At 36.1% G+C, this 24,987-nt stretch overlaps 1 protein-coding gene across 2 annotated transcripts in view; it reads left to right on the top strand.

Moving 5' to 3' along the window:
• Positions 1–24,987, top strand: part of SCAI (suppressor of cancer cell invasion) — a 344,415-nt gene that overhangs the window by 236,400 nt on the left and 83,028 nt on the right. For both annotated transcript variants that reach the window (XM_072429918.1, XM_072429919.1), the window contains exon 13: positions 4,701–4,782. In XM_072429918.1, the coding sequence (XP_072286019.1) occupies positions 4,701–4,782 (82 nt within the window). The remainder of the gene's footprint in view (positions 1–4,700; positions 4,783–24,987) is intronic.

The raw sequence follows: 24,987 nt of genomic DNA, 5'->3' as shown, positions 1-24,987 counted from the left end.
AAATTAGGTGCAGAACAGAAACATGAAGAGAATGGTAAAATCCAGGAATTAGCTGCAGAGATAGCCAGATTAGAACTGTCACACAAACAATTCAACTATAACAACTATACACATAGAAGACAAGCTAAAAGACACAAGACTGGCACTTGCAAAATCTTTAGATGAAAAGGCCAGTAGAATTCTGTTTTTGAGGAGGGCAAAAATAGTGGGAGATTATTGGTGAGAGCACTTAAAGCAAAAGTAAATTTAAAATATAAAAATGTCACCTTTAATTCTGCAGATCCCTCAATCCTGCTGGAGTCCTCAATTGGGTCCCTGTGGTCATGAAGTTCTACTTCAACCCGGCACGGAGGAAGCGCTGGGTCCCACCATTTTTCTTTTTTCTTCTTCTGGCTTAATCACCTGATCCTGCACTGTGCAGGCATGAGACTGGGTGACGTAGCCTACTGTAAAGGGGATTTCAACATTTATTTCGCCTCAATGTAGGAAAATACCCTTTCAGAGTAGCCAGGAGATGCATGACGTAAGTATCCTAGGAGGCTCTCCACCCCCATTCTGTCTTCATTACCGTTGCGCTGAAGACCAAAGGGGCAGAGCTTCACCCTTTACATAAAAGGGTTGTCTTCCCTTTTTTGTAAAGTACAACTTTTAGTTTGTACTAAATTATAAAGTTACCTAGGTTTTATCAGACCAAAAAAAAAAGGCTAAAACAGATACACTACCTCCAGAAAAGTGGTTTATAGACCCTGTCCACTGAGGAAGCTGCTTCTTTGGAGGGCCTCTTTATGGAAGGTGAACTCAAAAATGTCTTATCACAATTCAAACCAGGGATAAGCCCAGGCCCAGGTGAATTCACCATACAATACTACAAAACGTATGCACATATTTTGTGTTTGCCTCTTGTAAATGCCCTTAATAGTTTGGCTGACAATCAGACAATCTCAAGGACCTTTCCTGGAGCTCACATTTCAGTTATTCCAAAACCAGCAAAGGACTCCCCTTATTACTGGCTAAAATACAGTCTTGTAGAGGTAGGCTTCCTACCAGGGAGGGAGGGACAACACCATTAAACCATCAATTTGATCCAATGGGGCCACACACTGTCTAAATCAGTGTTTCCCAACCTTTCTTAGTCGCGGCACATATTTTACAATTAGAAAAATCCCACGGAACACCACCAAAAAGTCAGACACGTAAATTAGCTACCTGCTGCCATCTAGTGGAAGAGTTTTTTTTGGTTCTGCCTATCACTATACATCGCTGGTATAGACAAATGAAGACAAATTTTTTGCAGTAAATAAATCATTTTGGGACCAATTAACTGAAATTGGATAATTTCCCACGGTACACCCGAAGATCTCTCAAGGCACACTAGTGTGCCGCGGAACAGCGGTTGAAAAACACTGGTCTAAATAATATGCTTCTCTCAACTGACACCGAAAAGACGTTTGACAGAGTGGTCTGTGATTACATGTCTTTTTATAGATAAGCTCACTCTATCATGCCCCTTCAGCTAAGATCAAGAGATCAAGGTAAATGGGATTTTCTCTGAGCCAATGAACATAAAGAATGGCTTATCCCCCCTGTTTTTTTTTTAATAAATTTTTATTAGAATTTTTCAGAACATAGCTATAACAGACAATGATAAGATAAAACTTTCATTATACAAAGAAAAAGAAAATATAAAAAAGCAAAACAAAACAAATACAGGTAAAATGGGTGTACTCGAAACCTGCAGTAATATAGTAATACTACAAAGCCAAAGTAGAGACAGCAAAAATGAGTAAACAAAAAGGAGGAGGGTGGCTGCTCATCATAAATTAAAAAGCCTGCGATCTAAGTCAGGGGTGGCGTGATGGTCCAGCCAAGGTGTCCAAACCCTATGGAATTTAGGCATAGAGTCGTTGGCAGTAGCAGACATATTTTCCAGCACCATTGTATCTGACAATCTGGACATTACTGCCTGAAAATTAAGGGAAGGTTTCTTCCAAGCTGCTGCTATCACCTGTCGTGTGGCCACAAAGATAAATGATATTAGTTTACATTTTCTTCTAGAAAAAGTAGGGTTTGGCTTTTGGAGCAGAGCTGCTCAAGGATCCCTTCGGATAGGTTCATGCAGAACCAATCTATTGTAATTCAAGATTCTTATCCAAAGCCTTTTAACTACCGGACAATCCCACCATATATGGCGGAAGGAGCCGGGAACACTACAACCTTGGAAACATTGTGGGTTACTCCCTTTGCAAATTTGGCAATTCTTACTGGGGTTAAATACCACCTAAACAGCACCTTGTACGCATTTTCCTGCGCCATCACGTTTAGGGGGCAGCCGACAATAGCCCGCCATATCTCTTGCCAGTCATCCATATCCAACGTAGAGTCTAGGTTCGTTTCCCTTTTAACCATATATTGAGGGTGGTGGGCATCCATATGTATTATTGAAGCATAAAGCAGGGACACCAGGCCAGCAGAACCAGAACTTCTTAGACAACAGAATTCAAAACCTGTTAGCCAAAGTTGGGGAATCAGCCACGTTCTTAAGAAGATCCTTCAGATAATGTCTAATTTGTAAATATCTAAAGAGTTCGCTGGAAGGCAGTTCCCAATGTTCCTGCAAATACACAAAGGACTTGACTCCAGAAAAGGAGAACAAATCATAAGCGTATCGGATAGGCCTCGAAGACCACCAGCGAAAGGCAATAGGGTTATCATACGCTGGTTTCCCCACTTCTTTTTAATGTAACATTGGAACTTCTCATTACGATGAAAGCTCAAAACCAGAACATTGGATTCTAGGATTTACAGTTAAAAATGTGATATTCAAAAAAGCTGTTTATGCAGATTAATTGCTTTTTTTCCTGACCCCACCACAAGTCTCACTTTCTTATCTGATGCAAGAGTTGGATACCTTTCCTTACATATGAAATGAACTATAATAAATCAGAAGCACATAATATTTTATTACCATCTCCCTTAATGCGGACACTTAACCCCCCTAGCAGTAATCCCGAGTGTGACTCGGGGTGAATTTTACATGCAAAAAGCGGTAATCCCAAGTCAAACTCATGGTCGCTTTTAACTAAAAAAAAAACCCACTGACCTTGCTCCGTCGCTGTCCCCCAGCTGACCTGCAGAGTGCAGTGATGAGATCTACGAGGTTTCCCGGTGACGTTGGTGCGGGTGGGAGGATCCGCAGGAAATTCAAATAATTCTGTATTGGATTCAATAAAATAACTGTATTGAGTCCAATACAAAGATATATTCATATAATATATATATATTTATATTATATATTTTATATATGCTACTATACAGTTACATTACATGTCTAAATATTTTTTTTAAGTGTTTTGTTATTTAAAGTTTATTAATAAATTTAATAAATATTAGTGAGTTATGCCTAAGAATTACAGCCTACAATGAAAAATACTTTTTTTAATACAAAAAGTTGTACCGCTTTTTGCATGGAAATTTGGACATAATTAGACTGCTAAAGAGGTTAAATCAGCTTTTCCTTTTCAATAGCTTACACTATTTAAGGGTACTTATTACACCCTAGTTAAAGAATTTTGCTCCTCATATATATATATATATATATATATATATATATATATATATATATATAATATATATAAATATATATATAAATATCCATAAATATCCTGCTTCTTGACAGACTCATGGCATAGCTTTTAAAGCACAAATACTGAGAAAAATCTTGAATTTGGTGAGCCTTGGAATTGGTAGCCTTTTCTTTCAAGCCTACATGTTTGGTCTTGCATAAACATAAGGTGGAGTTTCTGCAAATCTACAAGAGAAATGAGAGCATTGGGGTCTCTTTGCCATTATCAATTTGCTAACATCCCAACAGTTAGGCATCAAAGATCTATGATGTGTCCTTTATTAAACTTGAACGTTAAAAGGATTTTTTTAAACTTATCATTAAATCATTTTTATTCTTTGAAGGTCTGGTATAGCTGTTGTCCTACAGTGTTTTTTCGTCCTTATCTGCTTGCAGCAGAAAGTTTACCTGCCCACTCCTTATCTTAGCAGGATTTATTATATCCCATTACTTACGATATAAACATTTAGTGTGTCCTTATATGATTGTAGAAAAAGATCTCCAGAAAACATGGTTATCGAATTATTATTATAATATGCAGATTTTTAAACTATGTCATGAGAGACTTTCTAAAAAACTGTTGACTGTCTTTTACGTTACGTACATTAATCACATTGTAAATGAGTTGCACAAACGTGTAAGAATTTCTGATCTCCATGCTTATTCTGGGTCAACGACTTGGAAATAGCTAAAACATCCACATGAAAGCCAGAGAGCTAGCATTATGAAAAAAAGTAATGGCAGCCTGCATAATCTCTAATAGCAGATGGTCTTTAAAATATGGAGGAACATAACATGAGTTTAAATTGTTTTTTTTTACCTGATCAAGCTTGTATGCAATAGATTTTCTGTAGCTTTCCTTTATTACCTAGTTTGGTAGAATAACTTTAAGATGATAAATCCAATCCAATTATGATTCTGCTGTTTCTGTTATCTGAGATGAGATGTCTGATTGAATATTTTGTTATTCTCATGAACCTTAATAATGTTATGTCTTATTGTGTTGTGTCACCTGGCAAGAATAAAACAGCTAACCTGATGTTTAACCTGTCAATTTTACTAAACTGCTTTCTTTCAGCCTTCATCCCGGAGATCTCTACCCTTTCTCCAGGAAGCCCTTATTTATTATTGTGGATTCATCTAACAGTGTGGCATACAAGGTATTTCAGCTTTTTTTTGTGGCATGGTTTTAATGTAAAATATACCAAATCACCTCCTCTAGCATTGAATTGGCTGCATACCCTCATAAACCTATGGTAACAAAAAAAGATTGAAGAAAAGTGGGGTTTTTTTAAATGCAGCAGTGTATTAAATATCAAATAAAGACAAAAACATATAAATTGTTACATCACAATTGGTATATATATTTTCTAAAGTTAATGGTACCCCCTTAGCATTCTGGTATGGTGGGGGGTGTGGGAGCTAGACATAGACTCCTAAGTGACTGAGGTGAGCGCAAAGAAGTAAATGATGAAGTGGATGTCGTGTACTGACGTGTTTCGCCTAAACTGGCTTCTTCAGAGGACTAATAGACATCAGAATATTCCTGTATATGAAATAAACAAATGAATGAAAACTTATGAGAATGACAATTCTTGTACAAGGAAAAAAAAAATAAACCAACAATAAAATTTCATTATTGGCTATATGCCATGACTAACATAACATTTTGATAGTAATTATTAACTGATTTTACAGAATGATCAGCATTACTTGAAGGGGAAATTAGATCAATAAAAGATGAATACATTACTGTATGCACATATAATAACATAATATAATAACATAATGTTAGAGTATGATTGATGAATGTTAGGGAGTTATCAACAACGATTAAGGGGAAGATTAGATCTATAAATGATAGGTATATTCCTATATACATTTAAAATTATATTGTTAGTAGTATGGTTGATAGACTAAGTAGTAGATCAATAGTTTATGGTCATGGCATTTATTAAAAAAAAAAAAAAGTTTTTTTTGATAAGAGAAAAAGTGGTAGATACTCACAGTTGAAGGTAGGTGGGTAAAAGGACTATTCAGAGGAGGCATGGTCAAAAATGATTGGCAAGCCACATCAGTTCTAGTGCTAGAGATTATGAATAGTGTTAATGGGTATTTCAAATGCCTAATAATAGGAAAAATGGTAGAAAGATAAAAAGAATATGCAGGAGGTTTTTTAAGGTAAAATACCTTAGTGTTCTCTGTTGAAAAGGGTAGAATTTCCAAAGGGGCTGAGGCGCCTGATGGTGGTGCTGGTGGTTGGAATGCAGCAATGGAATGAGCCTTGCTGGTCTGGCCCTTTAAAGCCATGTGGGCGTGTGCCGTCCGGAAATGACTATTCGCGCATGTGCAGTGGGAAACATTAGCGCGCCCAACCTACCTTCAACTGTGAGTATCTACCACTTTTTCTCTTATCAAAAAAACCTTTTTTTTTTTTTTTTTTTTTAATAAATGCCATGACCATAAACTAATAAACTATTGATGATCTACAACTTAGTCCATCAACCATACTCCTAAATAAATGTATAAAAGAATATACCTATCGTTTATTGATCGAATCTTCACTTTAATCATTGCTGATAACTCCCTAACATTCATCAATTATACTAACATTATGTTATTATATGTGCATACAATAATATATTCATGTTTTTTTGTTTTATTATCTAATTTCCCCCTCAAGTAATGCTGATAATTATTTATAATAATTGGTTATTATTAATATCAAAATGTTTGTCATGTTAGTCAATGCATATAACCAATAATGTAATTTAATTTTTTTTTTCTTTTATTTTCCTTGTATACTAATTGTCATACTCATAAGTTTGAATTCATTTGTTTATTTCATATACAGGTATATTCAGTGTTCTCCCCAGCCCCTTTTAGCTGGGTGCACCACCTGGCACATTTCAGTAACCACCCAGCTGTTTTTAAGTGGTTACAGAACAGTGGGGTCATAATACAGGGGCTGCCACCCACCTAAAATTTCTTCCCATCCAGCTTAAAAAAAATTCTTGGTTGAGCACTGGGTATTTTCTTATGTCTATTAGTTCTCTGAAGAAACCAAATTTAGGCGAAACACGTCAGGACATGACATCCACTTCATCATTTACTTCTTTGCGCCCACCTCAGTCAATTAGGAGTCTGTCTAGCTTCCCCCCCAAAAAAAAACCCCAATAGCAGGTTGCCTATTGGGGGTACCTATGATTTTAGGAAACATTTATACCATTTGTGATGTAACAATGTAAATGTTTTTGTCTTTATTTGATGTTTAATACACTTCTGCATTTAAAATACTTTTCTTCATGCTTTGTTACCATTTTTTGTAGTATGACAGGTTTTTGTGGACAGTACATTTAAATGCTGGCAGCAAGAGAATATTCACATATATATTCCATGTGGTATAGTATCTTGCACAGTGATTCCTGAGCTTGCATCTGAAACTATTTAGACTAGACTATTTTTTTTTAAAAACAATTGGTGCATTATGTGACAATACGTTCATTGAGGTTTGCATGCATTCTTTTGTGCACAGCTGTCTTAAGCCTGTAAAGTCTGAGATGTAGGTCTAGTTTTTTTGCAGTTTCTCTTGGCATTCCAAAGTCTGACCTTGGGCTAAATTTGCCAGGATATCCACTCCTGGGAAGTTTGTTAACTGTCTAGAATGTTTTTCACTTGTGAATAACGATATTTTGACCGTATAACCCTTCCCAGATGGATGAATATCAAAGGTTGCTTTGCAAAGGTTGCGTTACAAAAATCATTGCTGAGATCTTTCCTTTCAATTGTGTTACCACACATCTGAATGCTTCAGACCAGCAAGCTGCCAAAAGCTTTTTTAGATGTGGTCACACTTTCTGATAATCAATATGTTAAGTTAATTTGATTAGCAGTACCTGGCTAATACTTAATATTTTAATTTCTATGGAAGTGGTAAGGGTGTACTTCATTTTTCACATACTCCTTTTGCATTTTGATTTTTTTGTTTCAATATATCTTTATTGGTTTTCAAAAGAATACAAACGTATTGGAGGAAAACGGGGAAAGGGATACAATTCTATGTCATATAAGGAATAAATAACAAAATGCTTATGTACCAGGAGTTATAAGGAAATAATTTATAATAACTATGAACCTAAAAGACTAGATTGATACATTAAATTGGAAAAGTAGGGTAGACTCACAAAGGAGGCTCAGGTAGAGAAGACCAAAAGTTAGGAACATCAAATTTATAGTGTATCTGTTTAAGGAAGACACCTCCTAAAGAAGTAAATAAAGGTAAAAAAAATATAATTATAATAAAAGCGAGACAATGTAACTATAAGTAAATATGTATTTAGATAAACCATATTAGTAGTAGTAACACGGTGGCTCAGTGGTTAGGACTCTGGCCTTGGCAGCACTAGGTCCCTGGTTCGAATCTCAGCCAGGAAACTATCCGCATGGAGTTTGCATGTTCTCTTCGTGTTTGAGTGGGTTTCCTCCCACATTCCAAAAAACATGCAGTTAGAGTAATTGCCCCCCCAAATTGACCTTTGACTGTATTAAAGACACATGACTGAGGTAAGGACATTAGATTGTGAGCCCCTTTGAGGGACAACTAGTGACTTCAATATGGACTTTGTAAAGTGCTGGATAATATGTTGGTGCTTTATAAATACTGTGTAATATTATTAGTATTCCGCAGTCAATAAGCCATAGAGGTTCATGTATTAGGAACATTCCAGTTAGGTTTATATAGCCAGACTTTCCAGTCTTGCAAAAAACAATGTATATTAAAATGTTTAAATGCAAACATTTGTTTGAGAACATTGGAGGTTAAGGTCAGCAATAGAGCTAGTGTATGAGAGAGAATGTGGGGTTTTTCATAATCACAAAATTTTGTAGTTTAGCTGCTATACCTAAATAAATGCTGGAGTAGCTGCAGTATTGCTAAATTCGGGCTTGGTTTTACTGCAAGGGGGGCATAATCCGTAACAATTTGGGAGATTGAGGACCAAAAGAAATGCAGAGATTTACAACTCAAGAGGACATGGACCCTAGGAGCCAATTTCACCACAACCCCTCCAACAAAGAGGGAAATGAGGTGTGTACATTTTGGATAAATAATACTGGGTAAGATACCACCTATGTAGTATACAGTGTTGGAGTTCCCAGTGATTGAAACATCTAGTAGCTCTAATAGTTGTAGATATCACTTGCTGCCAAGGGGTATTCAGAGAATGTAGGTTTAGCAGTTGACCTAATGAAAGTGGTAATATTGCTTAAGGTCTGATAAAACATTTAAATCCCTCTACTCTATGTGGGACTCTACTTGTTATAAAAGAAGTGTATCCATTGTTCGAAGACTGTGTGAAGGATAAGATAGGAAAGTCTAGGAGGGGTGATACGTAATAAACATGCCAGAAGGATAAGGTGTCAGGAGGATCTATGGAGTAAATGAGATTCAAACCCATAATTTATCTGGAAGTGGATTCCACCACTATCGTAATTGATCAAGAAGTGCGGCTTGATGGTAGAAGCGTAGGCATGGGAGCCCAAGTTCCCCAATACATTTGTGTTTTATTAGTTAATGGAGCATCTAGGGTGTTTGGACTGCCAGATGAATGTATTATTAGATTGTTGTAGTTTAGATGGATAGTATGATGGGAGTGAAATAGGTATAGTGCAAAACAAGACAAGAATTTGGGGAAGGGTAATTATTTTAAATGTCACAGTGTGACCAAAGATAAAGAAGTCACTTTTGGAAGTGTGTTTAAAATCTGTTGGAGACACGGTATAATGGTTTGAAGTTGAGTTGAAATAATTGTGGGGGATCATTAGGTAGTTGTATACCTACAAATTTATTAGATTTGTTGTTGGTTTAAAGTCAGATAAGTGGGTTTAGCCAGATAAGAGGGTATAATGCTGTCAATCAAGTTTTGGTAATGGGCAGGATGAATAACAAGTATTTGGCACTTGTGGTTATTACGTTTGTAATAGGAAATGGAGCTAAATCCCTGGGATATTCAATATGTGAGGTTTGGTAAAAAATAAGTTTATATCATCTACAAAGAGGCTAATTTTATGGGATTGGGTTGCAACTTTTAAACCAGAGACATTGTCATTTTATTGAATATATTCAGCTAGAGATTGTATCAGTAGTGCATCAAAAGTTTCAGGAGTTGTAACCATAATTTGTAACATCTGTATTTAATAAGATAGGTCTAAAGTTATGAGGATGATTAGGATCCTTATCTGGTTTTGGGATAGGTACCACCATTGTTTGGAGCATTTCCTTAGGAAAGGATGCAGAGGATGCTGCAACATTAAATATTTCAGAAATGTATGGAGCCAAAGAATTTTTAAAGTTTTTGTAATATTCGTTTGAAAAATTGTCAACTCCTGGTGATTTTATCATTTTTCATATTTCACTTAGAGCAAAAGGACTAGATAAAGAAGAGCGTTGATCTGTTGTTAATTTTGGTAAATTGATTTTTATTAGGAAAGTAATACCATTTGTAATTGAGGAGTAATGAGGATAATGTTGGAGATTGTATAATGCTTCATAGTATTTACTGAAAGCTTTATGTACAGGATAAAATAACAGTATTTCCACTGTGGTCTTTGAGAGAAGCTATTTTAGAGTGAGTCCTACCAGCCTTTAATTTTCTTGCCAAGTACTCTGTAGCTTTGTTGTTGCTGGATTAGTGAGAAACTTTTAAGCAGATTTAAATTAAAATAATAGAGAGCACAATTGAGATCCAGCTTTGTACAAAGGATCATTCAATTGGGGTGAAGTTTTTTTTATAATAATGCTTATCTAATTGCAGCATTCTCTGTCTCTTAGCAGAAGAGAACCTAAATAAGGATCGCTTGCATTAAAGCTTTATGAGTGTTTCATAGGATAAATTGATCAATGTTGCCTAAATCATCTCGGTAAAGAATAGGTATGAGCTTCCTCAATTTGTGATACAAATGGAGGATTTTGAAAAATGAAAGAATTGAGCTGCCAGAGGCATTTTGGGAGGTAAAGGAATTTTGTCTGCAACAGTGATCATTACGGTTACAACGTAACCATGTAATATTTCCAATTGTAGCAAAATTCATTGATTGTAACATCCACTTATCTCTTAAAAACAAGTCTATTCTAACGTAAGAGGTGTGGGGTGATGAAAAGAAAGTATAGATCTTTTCAGCTCTATGGAGGCTTTTCCAGATATCGTTGAGGTCTAATTCAATGACACAGAGGCTCGTCTATGTGTGGAGGTGGAATCCATGGATTGATTAGGAACCATGGTAAAATCACCAGCTAGAAAAAGTCTGCCTGGTCTTAGATGATTTACTTTTTTCAATATTCAATATCCAAAATTGGTGTTTAGGTAAAAGCATTGACCAGAGTGAATATTATTCTATTATTTTGCATATAAGAATAATAAATCTCCCATGTTGATCTGAGAAGTGATGGATGTAGCTATACTGCAGAGATTTTTTTAATTGTAGTGTTAACCTAAGCTTTCTTCCTTTTTATTGATGCATAGTAAATATGAGGAAAATGTGTTAAAAAAAAAAAAAACAATTTGGATGGTTGGTTTTAACGGTGTAAATCTTTTGGGAGTGCAGGTCTTTTGAAGGGTCTATTTAGACCTTTAACATTAAAGAAGAGAAATGTAATGGGCAGATTGGAAATTAAGACTGCAAAGACTAATTGTTTCTGGCACTACAAACAATGTTTTGGTTAAATAACCAGATAATGGGACTTTAAAGGCCAAATCAGCAAGTTCGCCAAAACCACTTAAAAATCTAAAACCTACTTTATTTTGAATCACATTCTAAAATATATCACAACCGAACATATACAATATAATACATTATTAGCACCAATATAGATCTTCTGAAAACTCTCTAAAGTGAGCTATTCAATTCACTGTACGCGTTTCACAGTCCTAGTCTGCTTCCTCAGGAGGATGAGTTCTAAAATTTCAACAACATCTTACAATACAATTATACGCTAATAAAAAAATATACATCAATCTTTTTACATTATCCAAATTATACGAATTCACCATTCGATACAAATTAACCAATATTTTGTAAAGTAAACAATCACAACATAAATACAATTAGGAAAATGTTTTTGGAAAATACATGTTTCTATTGGGTGCAAGTTGTCAATTACAGGTCTTTCTCTCATAGAATGTTAATTACAATGCGGCAGGAACAAGATGGGAAACAAGGTGGTAACTTCATGATGCAGTTTATATCAATCATGATTTAAATAAAGGGGTGTCTTTAGTCAATTCATTGAGCGTTTCTCTTCAAAATAATTATATTTACCACATTGTTTAAATATAAGGTAAATGTACAAAATTAAATATTTAGTAAATAGTTCTCATTCAAAATAATTCTTTTTCTAAAATGTATTATTAAATAATTGAAGTGATTACCCTTTGTTATTACAGTGTTAAATTTTTTGGTAAAACTCATCATCAGTGAATGTGCTTACCCAAAATTGATAACATTTCATAATTGTGTTTAAAAAACTAAAGATCCATGATGAAAAAAAATAAAAAGACCAAAACCTTTGTACTATAGAAAAATTTTGTCTCCCCCTTGTTTGCCCCTTATAAACACCTTAGTCACGTAGAATAATTTACCAGGTAGAATTCATATAATAAATTGACCCCTGGATAATCTAAGAATGATGTTAATAAAATGCACAAAAGATGGTATATAACAGACACCTCATCTATCAAATATAGCATCCTTGTAAGGCTTACTTACATTTTGCAAAGAATAGTTTATATCGATTTCTCATATAGCATATTCAAATGTCCACCTGAGAGAGATGAATGATACTTATTCCTTTCACTGTTCCGCCGATCCTTAAATAACGGCATTCCACTGAGGAGCTGGAAGTGTCCACCCCACGTTGGGCAGGCTCCGAACACAGGATGGAGTCACATTGCCTTGGAATGTCTGTGACGAAGGGAGCAGCCCGTCACTCAGGAAGCCAAGGGGCGTCAACCCTTGAAGTGGAAACGTCCCTCACTTCTGAGCTGTTTCCCCGACAGACATTAAATCCGACAGGGCTGAGTGCCGCCTGTGGCACAAGAAAGAACCTGGACAAACTCAGCACTCATCAATGCATTTATTAAATTAAATATAGATTTTTTCATTAATATGTGTATGTGTGTATGGGTTTACTGGTTAATAATAACAGGATTTACATGTTAAGTTGTACTGTGAATATTTTGCAACACTTTTTTTACATTATTCTAGTTTTCACTTAGGCATAATAATTTCTGTACATTTTCGATGGAACCATCAGTACAAAATTGGAACAAGAATAATAATATTTACACTGAATGTTACAAAGAATAAAGTAATACTTATTCTGAAATTGATGAATAAGTTATGCATTTAGAAACCCCAACATTTCTTAACCTTCATTTAATACAGTAACTCATAATACAGTATCATGATTTAATACCATTGATTACAGTAAATCCCCACACAGCACAAAAAATAAATAAAACCTGACCCACCACTAACACAAAGTCTCTTTCAAATCAATCTACATATTTCATAAACCCCTACTTCTCTTGTTATCAGATACCTACTTTATCTCACAGGAATGGTTTGAAACTATGTTTCAATAAGTCCTGGATATTGTGTCGCATTTAAATAAAAATGCAAGAGAGGACTTTCTCCCTGTCTCCTCCTCTGGTGTCTGGCGGGATTTGTTCCAGGGCCGTAACTTTTACTTTGTTCCCATTGAAGGTATGATGTAAGGCCATATGTAAACTTGTGGGGTTATTATTTTTCCATTAGAATTGGCATAGATATGCTCATATATTCTTCTCCTAAATTCCTGTTTGGTCTTCCCCACAGAAAAGCACCCGCAACTGCAAAAAGCTAAGTAGATAATTCCTTTGGTTTTACAATGAACTCTCTGTCTTAATTTAGGTACATAGCTAACCAGGATTTGAATATTGTCTTTTTCAGAGTAAATCCACTTACAGTGTGTGCAATTTCAACAAGCGTAGATACCTCTGTCTTTGTCATAAACCTCATTTTTCATTAATAAATTGGCTATATACTAACTTATCTCCAAGGGATGGTAACTTTTTAAAAGTCATCTGCAGGTGGGGGCCAGGATGCTTTTTAATTTGTGGATCAGATGTCAGCGCGGGCCAAAATTGACTACATATATTTCTCAATACTTGATGTTGTTGGGAAAATTTAGTGATAATTCTTACTTCATCTCTGCGATTGGTATTTGTTGTAAACAAGATGTTGGACTGTTCCATTTTTTTTTTTGCTTTGTGTTGGCCTTTATAGGAGTTGTATTTTTGTATCCTCTATCTAGCAGTCCACTAAAAATCTTTGGCTGCATTTTCAAAATCGTCATTTGTAGAACAGTTTCTTTTAATTGTGAAAATGGAAAAATTATTTTCAGTGGTGCAGGGTGTGCACTTAAAGCTGACAGTATGGTATTTCCATTTGTCGATTTACGGTATAGTTTGAAGAAACTGTAAGGTCCACAAATATTTGGATTTCAATATCCCGAAATGGGATAGAGGAAACACTAAATTGCATTGTAAAATTTAGGTTGTAGGTGATTTTCATTTTATCAAAAAATTCCAATAATAGAGTCTCGGGGACCTACCAGATGATAAGAACATCGTTGATGTACCTCCGCCACAATAAAATGTATATTGACATGGCATCATCCGAGAAGAGCTCCCTCTCCCATCCCTCCAGATACAGGTTCGCATATGTGGGGGCGCAAAGGTCCCCATCTCCACCCCCCCACCTATCTGAAAGTACATTTCTTGTTAGGATATATTTCAAAAGTGATAAAATTATTTTGTTCACAATTTGACCGATTGGTTGTCATAAGAAAATGACTGACAATTGATAAACCTTTACTGTGGGGTATACTCGAGTATAATGCCTCGATATCTATTGCCACTAATAAGGAATTTTCTGGTACTGAAAAACCATTCAGCACCTTTAAACGGTCTGGGGTATCTTTTAGGTAGGGAGTAAAGACAAAAGATTTTAAATAGTTGTCAACTAATCGGCTAGCTTCTGAGGAAATACAACCTATCTCGTACACAATGGGATGGCCTGGTGGATCACTCAACTTCTTATGGTCTTTGGGAAGGGCATAAAAAAGTTGGCAGCTTTGGGTTTTTGTTGATGAGATACTCAAACACTTTTTTTTTATCAATAACCCTTTTGTTTACAGTTTTTGATATTATTAAATAGTATTCATCATAAAACTTCTGAATCTGGTCAGTTGACGACACCTCTTGGTATCATTTATTATTATCTAATATCGTGAGGCACATCTGTTTGTATTTTTCCGTGTCCATAATGACCACATTTTCCCCCTTTTCAGAGAGTTTGATTACAATTTCAGGGTTCATTTGTAAGTTTCTGACTATCTTTTCCTGTTTATCTGGTAAATTTCCATGCCATTTATCAATCTCTAACTCCCTAACGGCCTTAGAAACCTGTTTAACAAATGTAAATAATACAGGATTCTGTCTCAAATCAGGATAAACACCAACAATTAAATGTTATCAACTTACTAAAATACTGCCTCAATAGGGAAGATTTAGAAATCTTAAAGTTGTGTCTGAGTTTTTGCCCCTCTAATCCATGTGATAAATTTGAGTTTATAAAAGATGTGCATCTCTTCAGGAGGAAATTATTTTATAAGGTCCTCTTCGATGGAGTATCAAATACACAAAAATCCTTTGCCTTTAAATACTGCAGGTTACAATATGGATGATTATAGGACACTTAAAACTCTTATGCAACTATGGGAGGAGAGTAATATAGATGATCCTTATGATCCAGAACTCTTACCCACTACGGAATCTGAAGTAAACCTGAGAAAACCAATTTTGAATTTTTTATATTACATTTGTTTCCCAAATGGCAAACTAGAAGAAGAATATATGAGCATATCTATGCCATTACTAATGGAAAAAAAAAATAATAATAATAAAAACCCCACTAAGTTTACATTTTGCCACACACCATAATTTCAATAAGAACGAAGTAAAATTTATGACCCTGGAACAAATCCTGCCAGACCCCAGAGGAGGAGACTGGGAGAAAGTCCTCTTGCACAGAGAAGCAAGGTGGATTTTTAATTTAAATGCAACACAATATTAGGGACTTAATGAAACTTTAACCATTCCTGTGAGATAAACTAGGTATCCTATAGCAAGAGTAGTAGGGGTTTATTAAATATGTAGATTGATTTCAAAGAGACCTAGTGTTGGTGGTGGGTCTGGATTTTTTTTTTTTGTGGGGATTTACTGTAATCAATTGTATTAAGTCATGATGCTAGAATATGTAATATGATTTATTGAATTATATGAATATTAAGTAATACTGGGTTAAATGCTTAATTTATCCATCAATTTCGTAATAAGTATTACATTATACATTGTAACATTCAGTGTAAATACTAATATTCTTGTTCCATTGTTGTATTGATGGCTCCATTGAATATGTATAGAAATGATTATGCTTATGTAAACACCAGAATAATGTCTATGAAAACACTCCCTGCATAACCAACTTTCCAGGGCAACATGACTTCGTTCTGTGTTTGAAGCCTGCCCGACGTGGGGTGGACACTTCCAGCTCGTCAGACCTGGGTGTTCCCCCATGTGGAACGCCGTCATTTAAGGATAGGCAGAAGGAGGTAAGTATCTTCTCTCTCAGGCGGACATTTGAATATGCTATATGAAAAATCAATGTAAACTATTTCCTGCAAAATGTAAGTAAGCCTTACAAGGATGCTATACTTGATAGATAAGGTGTTTGTTGTATACCATCTTTTGTGAATTTATATACCAATATTCTTAGATTATCCAGGGGTCAATTCATTGAATTAATTCTACCTGGTGAGTTATTCTACATGACTAGGGTATTTATAAGGGTGTTTTGCAAACAATGGAAGACACAATTTTACTATAGTACAAGGGTTTTGGAATAAATTTTATCAATTTAGGGTAAGCACATTCACTGAAGATGAGTTTTACCAAAAAAATCTAATACTGTATTAACTAAGGGTAATCACTTTAATTGATTTAATTGATACATTTTAGAATTAATTTGAATGGGCACTATTTACTAAATATTTAATTTTATACATTTAACTTATATTTAAATTATGTAGTAATTATAATAAAATCAGATAATGGGATTAATTAATGATGATTTCTAATCTAAATAACCCAATGAATTGACTAAACACACCCTTCTTTTAAATCATGATTGATAAAAGGTGCATCATGAAGTTACCACCTTGTTTCCCATCTTGTTCCTGCCACATCCTAATTAACATTCTATGAGAGAAAGACCTGTAATTGACAACTTGCACCCAATAGAAATATGTAATTTCCAAAAACATTTTTTTGTATTTATGTTGTGATTTGTTTACTTTACAAAATATCAATTGGTGAATTCTTATAATTTGGATAATGTATAAAGATTGATGTATATTTTTTTATTAACGTATGAATGTATTTGTAACATGAATTCTTGTTGAAATTTTAGATCTCCCCTTCCTGAGGAAGCGGACTAAGACTCTGTCAAATGTGATGAGTGATTGGAAAACCTTGCTTTGGAGAGTTTCCAGAAGGAGATCTATATTGGTGCTAATAATGTTTTTATATGTTCTATTGTGATGTATTTTAGAATGTGACTCAGAATAAAGTAAGTTTTAGATTTTTAGATGGTTATGAAGAATTTGCTGATTGGATCTTTAAAGTCTCGTTATCTGGTTATTTAACCAAAAACGTGTTTGTAGTTCTAAATCTGGGATGTGGCCCGGCTAATTATTACTCTAAAGGGGTCTGTATTATATTGTTAATTGTTGCCGGCAGATATAAGCTGAAAAGTTCTAATCCAAGGGTCGTCTTTAAACCAGTGAAGAATAATAAATAAGGATAATAAACTGTCTGACAGAACGTACTAGGAGGAAACATAAGGAAGGTGTGCAATTCATGTCCAGCCTAAAGAAAGGTGATTGGGTGGAACTTTCATTTCTGGAGAGCCAGGAAATAGGAGACCCCATTTTGTAAATAATTTTTGTTAGTATCTGTAGACAGCACTGGAAATGTCTTTCCTTGCTACAAAATAGGACGTTTGGTAGGTTATCCCCATCTGTATAAGACATTGTGAGCACCGAGGACTGCAGTGAATGGAGAAAATTTTTTATGAATCTGGAGAGAGTGTTTAGATAAATCCACATAGAGAGAAGTATTAGCCATATCGGGTGGTTGTGTGTGTGTGTGTGCGCGTGCGTGTGTGCTAGGGGTGGTCTTGCTACCCTCATTGTCTGTTCTTTAGCATGCTAAAATGGATCCTTGCAAGGATATCTCTGGGTATATTACCAGGAAGCAGGCCTAGGTATACAGTGAGCCCTGTCTGAGTATTGTGGTCAGTGTAGGAATCCACTAGTTGATGCACTGTTAAAATGTATGCACTGTTGAAAATTTTGTCATTTTAAACTCTACGGGGTTGACCCTATTACTTAGGCCTTGAATTGCTGCATCTATGTGTAAGAGATGCGTAGGTAATGTGTAGGGTAACTAACGTAATATGTAACTAACTGGAGTGTAACTAGCTTTGCTTTTGGGGTGTGCTCATATATATTTTGGTTAGACGCAGGAAAGTTTTCCAGTTGAGTGCGAGCATTCATGTGTGACCGTTGAGGATATGTCATGTAAGTGACAGACTGCTGCTGTTCTACCTGAGGCTCCATATGTTTCCATTTTAGCTTGGCTGGGTTGAGAGTAGAGGGAGTAGAAGAAGTGGAATATTCACTAGAGCTGTTGTGAGAGACATGTGAAGATATAGGTGATCCACTGCTGTCACGGCTGGAGGAGGCAACTCCGTGACAAGAGCTCTGACAGTGTGAGGACTGCAGGTGCCATCTTAAGTGTTAGGAGCTTGATGAATTTGGAGCCTGTGGTAGCTTTACTATAGGTCTCCTTGACACTGTGGGGGAGCAGGGAGTCTGACGAGCCAGACAGGCTGTAATATTTGGGGGGCTACTGTGTACTCGCCTAATACCAGAACACCAAACAGAGCACTGTGATTAGGCAGCCATCTTAGCTTAGTGCAGGCCACTCCCCTCGCATTTGACATTTTAAAATAAATATTGACACAATGTAATATGTGTTGTTGTTCATTTGAGTTTCCACCTACTATGCTGTTTTAACATCTGTACAGGGACATTTTGAAAACAAATTGTAACTTCAGTCATATAAATCAAAGGTTCAACACAAATGCAAACCTCATATAAATATGCTAACAGAACAAGCTGGTTCATACCTTTTGTATCTTGGACAATCAACATCTGCAGTATCACATTCCATAGTGATTGGATTAAGGTGTTTGGGATATGTGGATATAAATGCTGAGGTATTTCTGACACCAGCAGTATTTGTTACTCAGTAGAAGTATGTATTATCTGTATTTTAAAAAAGATTATATTCCTATAACAAGCATTGAAATTGTTTAAGCACAAGGATTATATAACACACGGAAATGCCGTCAGGGGGATCAGTAGTATAGATGCTTGCTTAGTCATATCAGTAGGATACTAATCGTGTTAGCCTATACTTGTTGCAGGTTGTGTTATTATGGTACCATGTCTCTGCAGTTGTGTTTCAAGTTGTAACCATGTCTTTCTGATCACTAATGTAACACTGTGGACATATTTCTGGTTATGTTGGTATGGTAAACTGTGACTGTGAACACGTTTCTAGCTGAGTCAGTAAAGTACTATATGTTTCGGTTTGTGCCAGTATATTTATTGTATCTCTGTAGACATGTTTACTGTGCCACCATAACTGTTTTAGAAGGTATTTTTTAAATTGTCTCATTATTTGGGATGTATATTTAACCTTATAGAGTGATGCAGCACCCACTCTGTTGGGAATAAGTACAAACTTTTAGCTTGGTATTGCTGTTAAGCTATTGTGGTCCCACCATGTCTGTTTTTTGAAATTTTTTTTATTGAGAAATTAGCAATAGAAACAAATACAAACAAATACAAAGTCCTGATCAAAGCAAAAAGAAAACAAAGAAAAAAACAGAACAATAAATCATAAATAACATAAAAACAGAAATCGGGGAAAGGACAGGTCAGTAAATGTATAAAACTCAGATAAGAACACAATATACATCTTGTTTGACACATGAACTGTTCAACAGCAAAGAAAACATTACAGTATCACTAATTTGTATAAACATTAATGTAGAAAGGTATTTTAAACAAACTAGAATAGGAGTGAATCCAAAATAAAACACTTCCATGCATATTTTAAACTATATTAAACAATATTTAGTATGTACCACCTTGACTGATTAAAGGGCATCAATATCTCCAACACTTGGGTAGCTGAGAAAGACTGTTGCATAAAGGGGTACCACTGTGACAGAAACTTATCAATAAATTTGTCATCTTGCATCTCTGCTTCAATTATTTCATTAAAGAACACAGATTTACAGCACGAATAACTATATCAAGTTTAGACGGCAATGAATCAGTCCATGTCTCCATTAAAGCTTGTGCTGATGCAAGAGGCAGACCGATGTCCTCCCTGTAGTAATCTAAAAATCTAAAAACAAGATCAGGGAATTCATCTCTGGAACCAAACACACATAGCACCGCATTAGCCCGGACAAAAATTCCCGTAACAGAATGAACATACTGTAACACCCTTTGCCAGTAGTGTATATTAGGGGGCATTTCCACAAACAATGTGTAAGTGTCGCTGAGGAGGCTTAGCATTTTTGACAAGAAAAGTCTAAATAGGTGTCCTGTGCCCGACCCAAAGTGGATTTAACCACCTTGTATGCCCTATGGGTAATTTTAAAATGAATTTCCCTCTAAATCTTGTTGATCATCGCTTTTCGTACTGTTTGGTATCCCTAGAGAATCTTATCCATCACATCTTCTATATCCATATTAGTTCTCCATCTGGAAACATTTGTGTTATCCACGGTTCCACCCATATAGCACTTTGGAGATTTGTATAAATCTGTTATTGTGGGGACAGACAGCTGTAGTAAATTATCATAACGAGTATGTCTTAGTGGCTCTGCATTGTTTCTCCAACCAATGATTTTAAATAATTTACAAGTTTTAGATAGTATATAGAGTGTACTGTAGCAACTTGTAGAAACAACTTTCCACATGAATCTGTGAGGGTGAGGAATCTTCCTCTGTCAGATTCAAAAAGATCTCCTGCCCTCTCTAGCCCCAAATTGATCCATTGTTGAAGTACCACTTGTGTAATACCCTGAAGGAACAAAGGATTGCCTGCAAAAATAAAATATTTTGATAATCCAAAGGCCAATCCCATTTTTCTTCTCACTTCTCTCCAAGCAAATATAGTATCCCTTAATAATATATTGTGTTTCAGATGTGGAGAAAGGAAAGTCAATTTACATTATAGTATTGTACTAAGATCCCAGGGAGAAACAATGGCCCTCTCTAGAGAATAATTTGTAGGGATATACGAGGACATTTACCCTGACAAAAAATATTAGGAAATGACTTATTCAAACTTTGTACATCATGTCGCCTCAGCAGTAGTGGTATGGTCTGAAAGGGGGAAAGAAGTTTTGAAAAGGACTTCATTTTTATCAAATGAATCCTCCCAAACATAGACAGTGGGAATGATTGTGCCATAATTCCAACTCTTTTAATTTTCGTGTTCAAAGGAACATAGTTCAAATCATAAATTTGAGGTAGGTTGTCTTCCTATTCTAACCCCTAAATACGTTATGAAATCCCTGGCAATCAGGAAAAGGGCTGTTTCGCTCCAACTTTATTTCCTCCTCGGGGTGAAGGCCAACACCTCACTTCTATCTACATTCACCTTTAAACCCGACCACCACTCGAATTGTTGGAAAATCTTTTGTATAAAAGGTGAATCCATGGTCGGGTCCGAGGTGAAAAGCAGAATTTAATTTGCAAAGAATTACGTTTTTATCTCACGATCACCAAATACCAGACCATGATGATCTGGGGACACTTCTAAATACCGTACCAATGGTTCTAGGGCCAAAATAAATAATGAGAAAGGGGGCATCCCTTCCTGGTCCCCCTTTCTAGTGGTATATTATAGGATAAAAACCTGAAGTGTGGACCCTAGCTTGTGGCCAAGTGTACTGAGAAGAGCTATTCAACATTAACACTGTCAAAAGCCTTCTCGGCATCAGCACTCACAATTGCAATATCATCGGTCAAATTTCTCTTTGCATGTTCCAAGGCCGCCAGCACTTTATGTATATTAGTGACAGCGGAATGCCCCCGAACAACCACCTGGGTAATATCAAATTAGGTAGCAAATCTAAAATCTTTGAAAAAATCTTAGTGTCCACGTTGATCAAAGAAATTGGGCGATAAGACTCAGGCTGTTTAGGGTCTCTGCCCTTTTTAGGGATCACTTTATTACAAGACTGGGCACTGAAAGAAAAATAAGACCCACTTTCCGACATATGGGAATACAACTTGTGTAAGTCTGGAAGAAAATCTTCTCCCAACATCTTAAAAAATTTGGCTGTGAAGCCATCGGGCCCTGGAGCTTTTTTATTGGCTAAAGTTTTGATGATAGTTTGATAATTTCTAATTCCTGGATAGGTGCATTAGGAATATCTAAACATTCCTGATCCAGCGTGGGGAGACGTACCAATGTAAATTCAGGGGTGTCAATAATAGATCCTCCCAGACGCTTTACATATAATTGAGTATAAAAGTTTGCCAACAACAAATTAATCTGGCAAGGGTCAGTTTTGTTCAGTATCCCCTGATTGGTTAATTGTGGCCTTACCTAGTTCGCCAGCATTTTGCCAGATTTGTTTCCAAATCTGTGATATTTACAATCAATATGCCCTTGTCTAAATTGCTCATAGTGCTCTATGCCTGCATCAAGTGTCAAGGCCTCTTTAGTAACTCAAGAGGGCTGATTCGTGAGTAGCTGCTGAGCGTTTCGAAAATAATTTTCAATAGCCTGTTTCCTACGCTTTGTAACATAAGATATTATCTGTTCCTGTAGACATGCTTTACCTGCCTCCCAGAATAGGGATGGATTATCACGGTGCAGACCATCGGTAGCCACATAACTATTCCAGGCTGCCCTCAACTCTGCATGAAAAGCCCGGTCTTTATATAGAAAGGAAGGGAACCTCCAAAATATAGGGTCTTCCTTGGGAGCAGTGGTATACAACGTCAGCTCTTTAGGGGCATGGTCAGAAATGGCAATCGTATGTATAATAGCGTCAGAAACAAGGTTGGCCAGGGAAGGTGTACAAAATAGGTAATCAAGTCTAGCTTGTGTGCCATGGACTGGGGAGAAAAAAGCATATTGTCGATCTAAGGGGTGCCACTGTCTCCAGATGTCTTGGAGATTCATAGTCTCTGCAAAATTGTTCAAAAGAAAGGGACCTGGAAACGGGAGGGCCCCGTTCGATAAGTATCACCAGTTATCACATTGCATCTATCTTCCCAATCGAACATCACTAAATTATAATCTCCACCAATTATCTTATGAATAGTTTGATCCTGGGCCACTCAGCATGTTAGCTGCTGGAAAAATCCAGCCGTAGGTGTAACGACACTAAAAAACTCAACTGCAATGCGTATTTGAACAAGTGGCGACATTAGGTCCTGAAGAACCATATATCCACAAATGGTTTTACCACCCACAAGAGAAATCAAGAAATTCAGTAGATAGACATTAAAGTGAAATGACACTCGCATTCTCTCCATGGATATTTATAAAAAAAAAATTCAGAAGATACAAAATTTACCAGTAACTTCAGGCAAGTTTGTAAGGTGGGCTTGCACTTGGAGGTCAATGACTAGAGAAGAAAAAAAATTGAGCATAAAGTCAAAGTTCTAAATTGAAAGAAAAAAATACTGGAACCAGCAAGGAGTCCTCGATAGCAGTGTAGGTGTAGAGGAAGAAAAGTAATACAAAAGTCCCCCTCAGCAGGTCTTGCCAGGGACTTTATCTTTCTTGGTGTCAAAGGATTTTTTTGTCCAACACATCCCTGTAGGATTTTGACTGTTGAGAGGAAGGTACATCATCCAAGGAGGAGTTGCTTTTGCTAGGCAATGGTCAAGGTGCCAAAGATAGTACTGCTCCGCCCATCCATTTCTCCTTCAGAAGCCAGCTTGGCTAGAAATTCCTTGGCATCTTCTGCAGCTTTAAAAGAATGTCTAGATCCTTGTGAATCCTAAAGATGTAAGGTAGCTGGGTATGCCAACGTGAATTTAATCTTTCGTTTTAATAAGTTGGAGAAAACATGATGAAAAAGCTTTTGCTTGTGGTTGACCTCAGCAAAGTAGTCCACACGCAACAGGAGTTTGGCTCCATCAAACATAAGGGTGCGTTGTTTTCAACTCTGAGCTATCAGCATAATCCAGATATTTTATGATAACTAGTCTGGGTCTCCTTTGATCTTCATGAATAGTGCCTAAGCAATGTGCTCTCTCAACTTTGCAAGAATGGTCAAGGCCCAGTATTGCTGGAATCGTGTCGGCACAAATCACAGATGCAAGGCTTGATTTAACTTCCCTAGCGTTCTAATTCTGTCCAATTTTCCATGCAAAAAGCGATACATTTTTTTGCATGGAAATTTATTTTACATTGTAGGCTAAAACTTTTAGGCATAACTCACTGAAATATGTCTAATATTTAATACATTTATTAATAAATTTAATATGAAAAAAAAATAAAAAACACAAAAATCTGTTTAAAAAAAATAAAAATAGTTAAACATGTAAAATAACTGTACAATAGCATGTATAATTTATATATATATATATATATATATATATATATATATATATATATATAAAATATTATTATATATATATATTATATGGAAATTTCTTTGTATTGGACTCAATACAGCTATTTAGTATTGAATCCAATACAAAATATTTTGAATTTCTTGTTGATCCGCCTGCACCGACATCACCGGGAAACCCCGGAGATTGACTCTGCATTGCACGCCTGGAGATCGAAGGAGGAAGACGTGTCCCCAGGACCTGCGGGGACCAGCAGGACGACGGGGGACGACACGGACCAAGGTAAGTGGGTTTTTTTTGGGGTTAAAGCTACCCCAAGTATGACTCGGGATTACCGCTATTTGCTGGTAAAATCCACCCCGAGTAACACTCGGGTGTTTACTGGATTACTGCTAGGGGGGTTACCAGATTCTGTTAGGATTACCGCTAGGGGGGAGGTTCTGGTAGGCCAAATAATCGCAAATTATTATGTCGTGACCTATTTTCAAGGTTGATTTGTGTTTCCATAGTAGCTATA

This window comes from Pyxicephalus adspersus, chromosome Z (genome assembly GCF_032062135.1).
Source record: "Pyxicephalus adspersus chromosome Z, UCB_Pads_2.0, whole genome shotgun sequence".
NCBI classification, from domain to species: Eukaryota; Metazoa; Chordata; class Amphibia; order Anura; family Pyxicephalidae; genus Pyxicephalus; species Pyxicephalus adspersus.
This window is presented reverse-complemented; position numbering and strand designations above follow the sequence as displayed.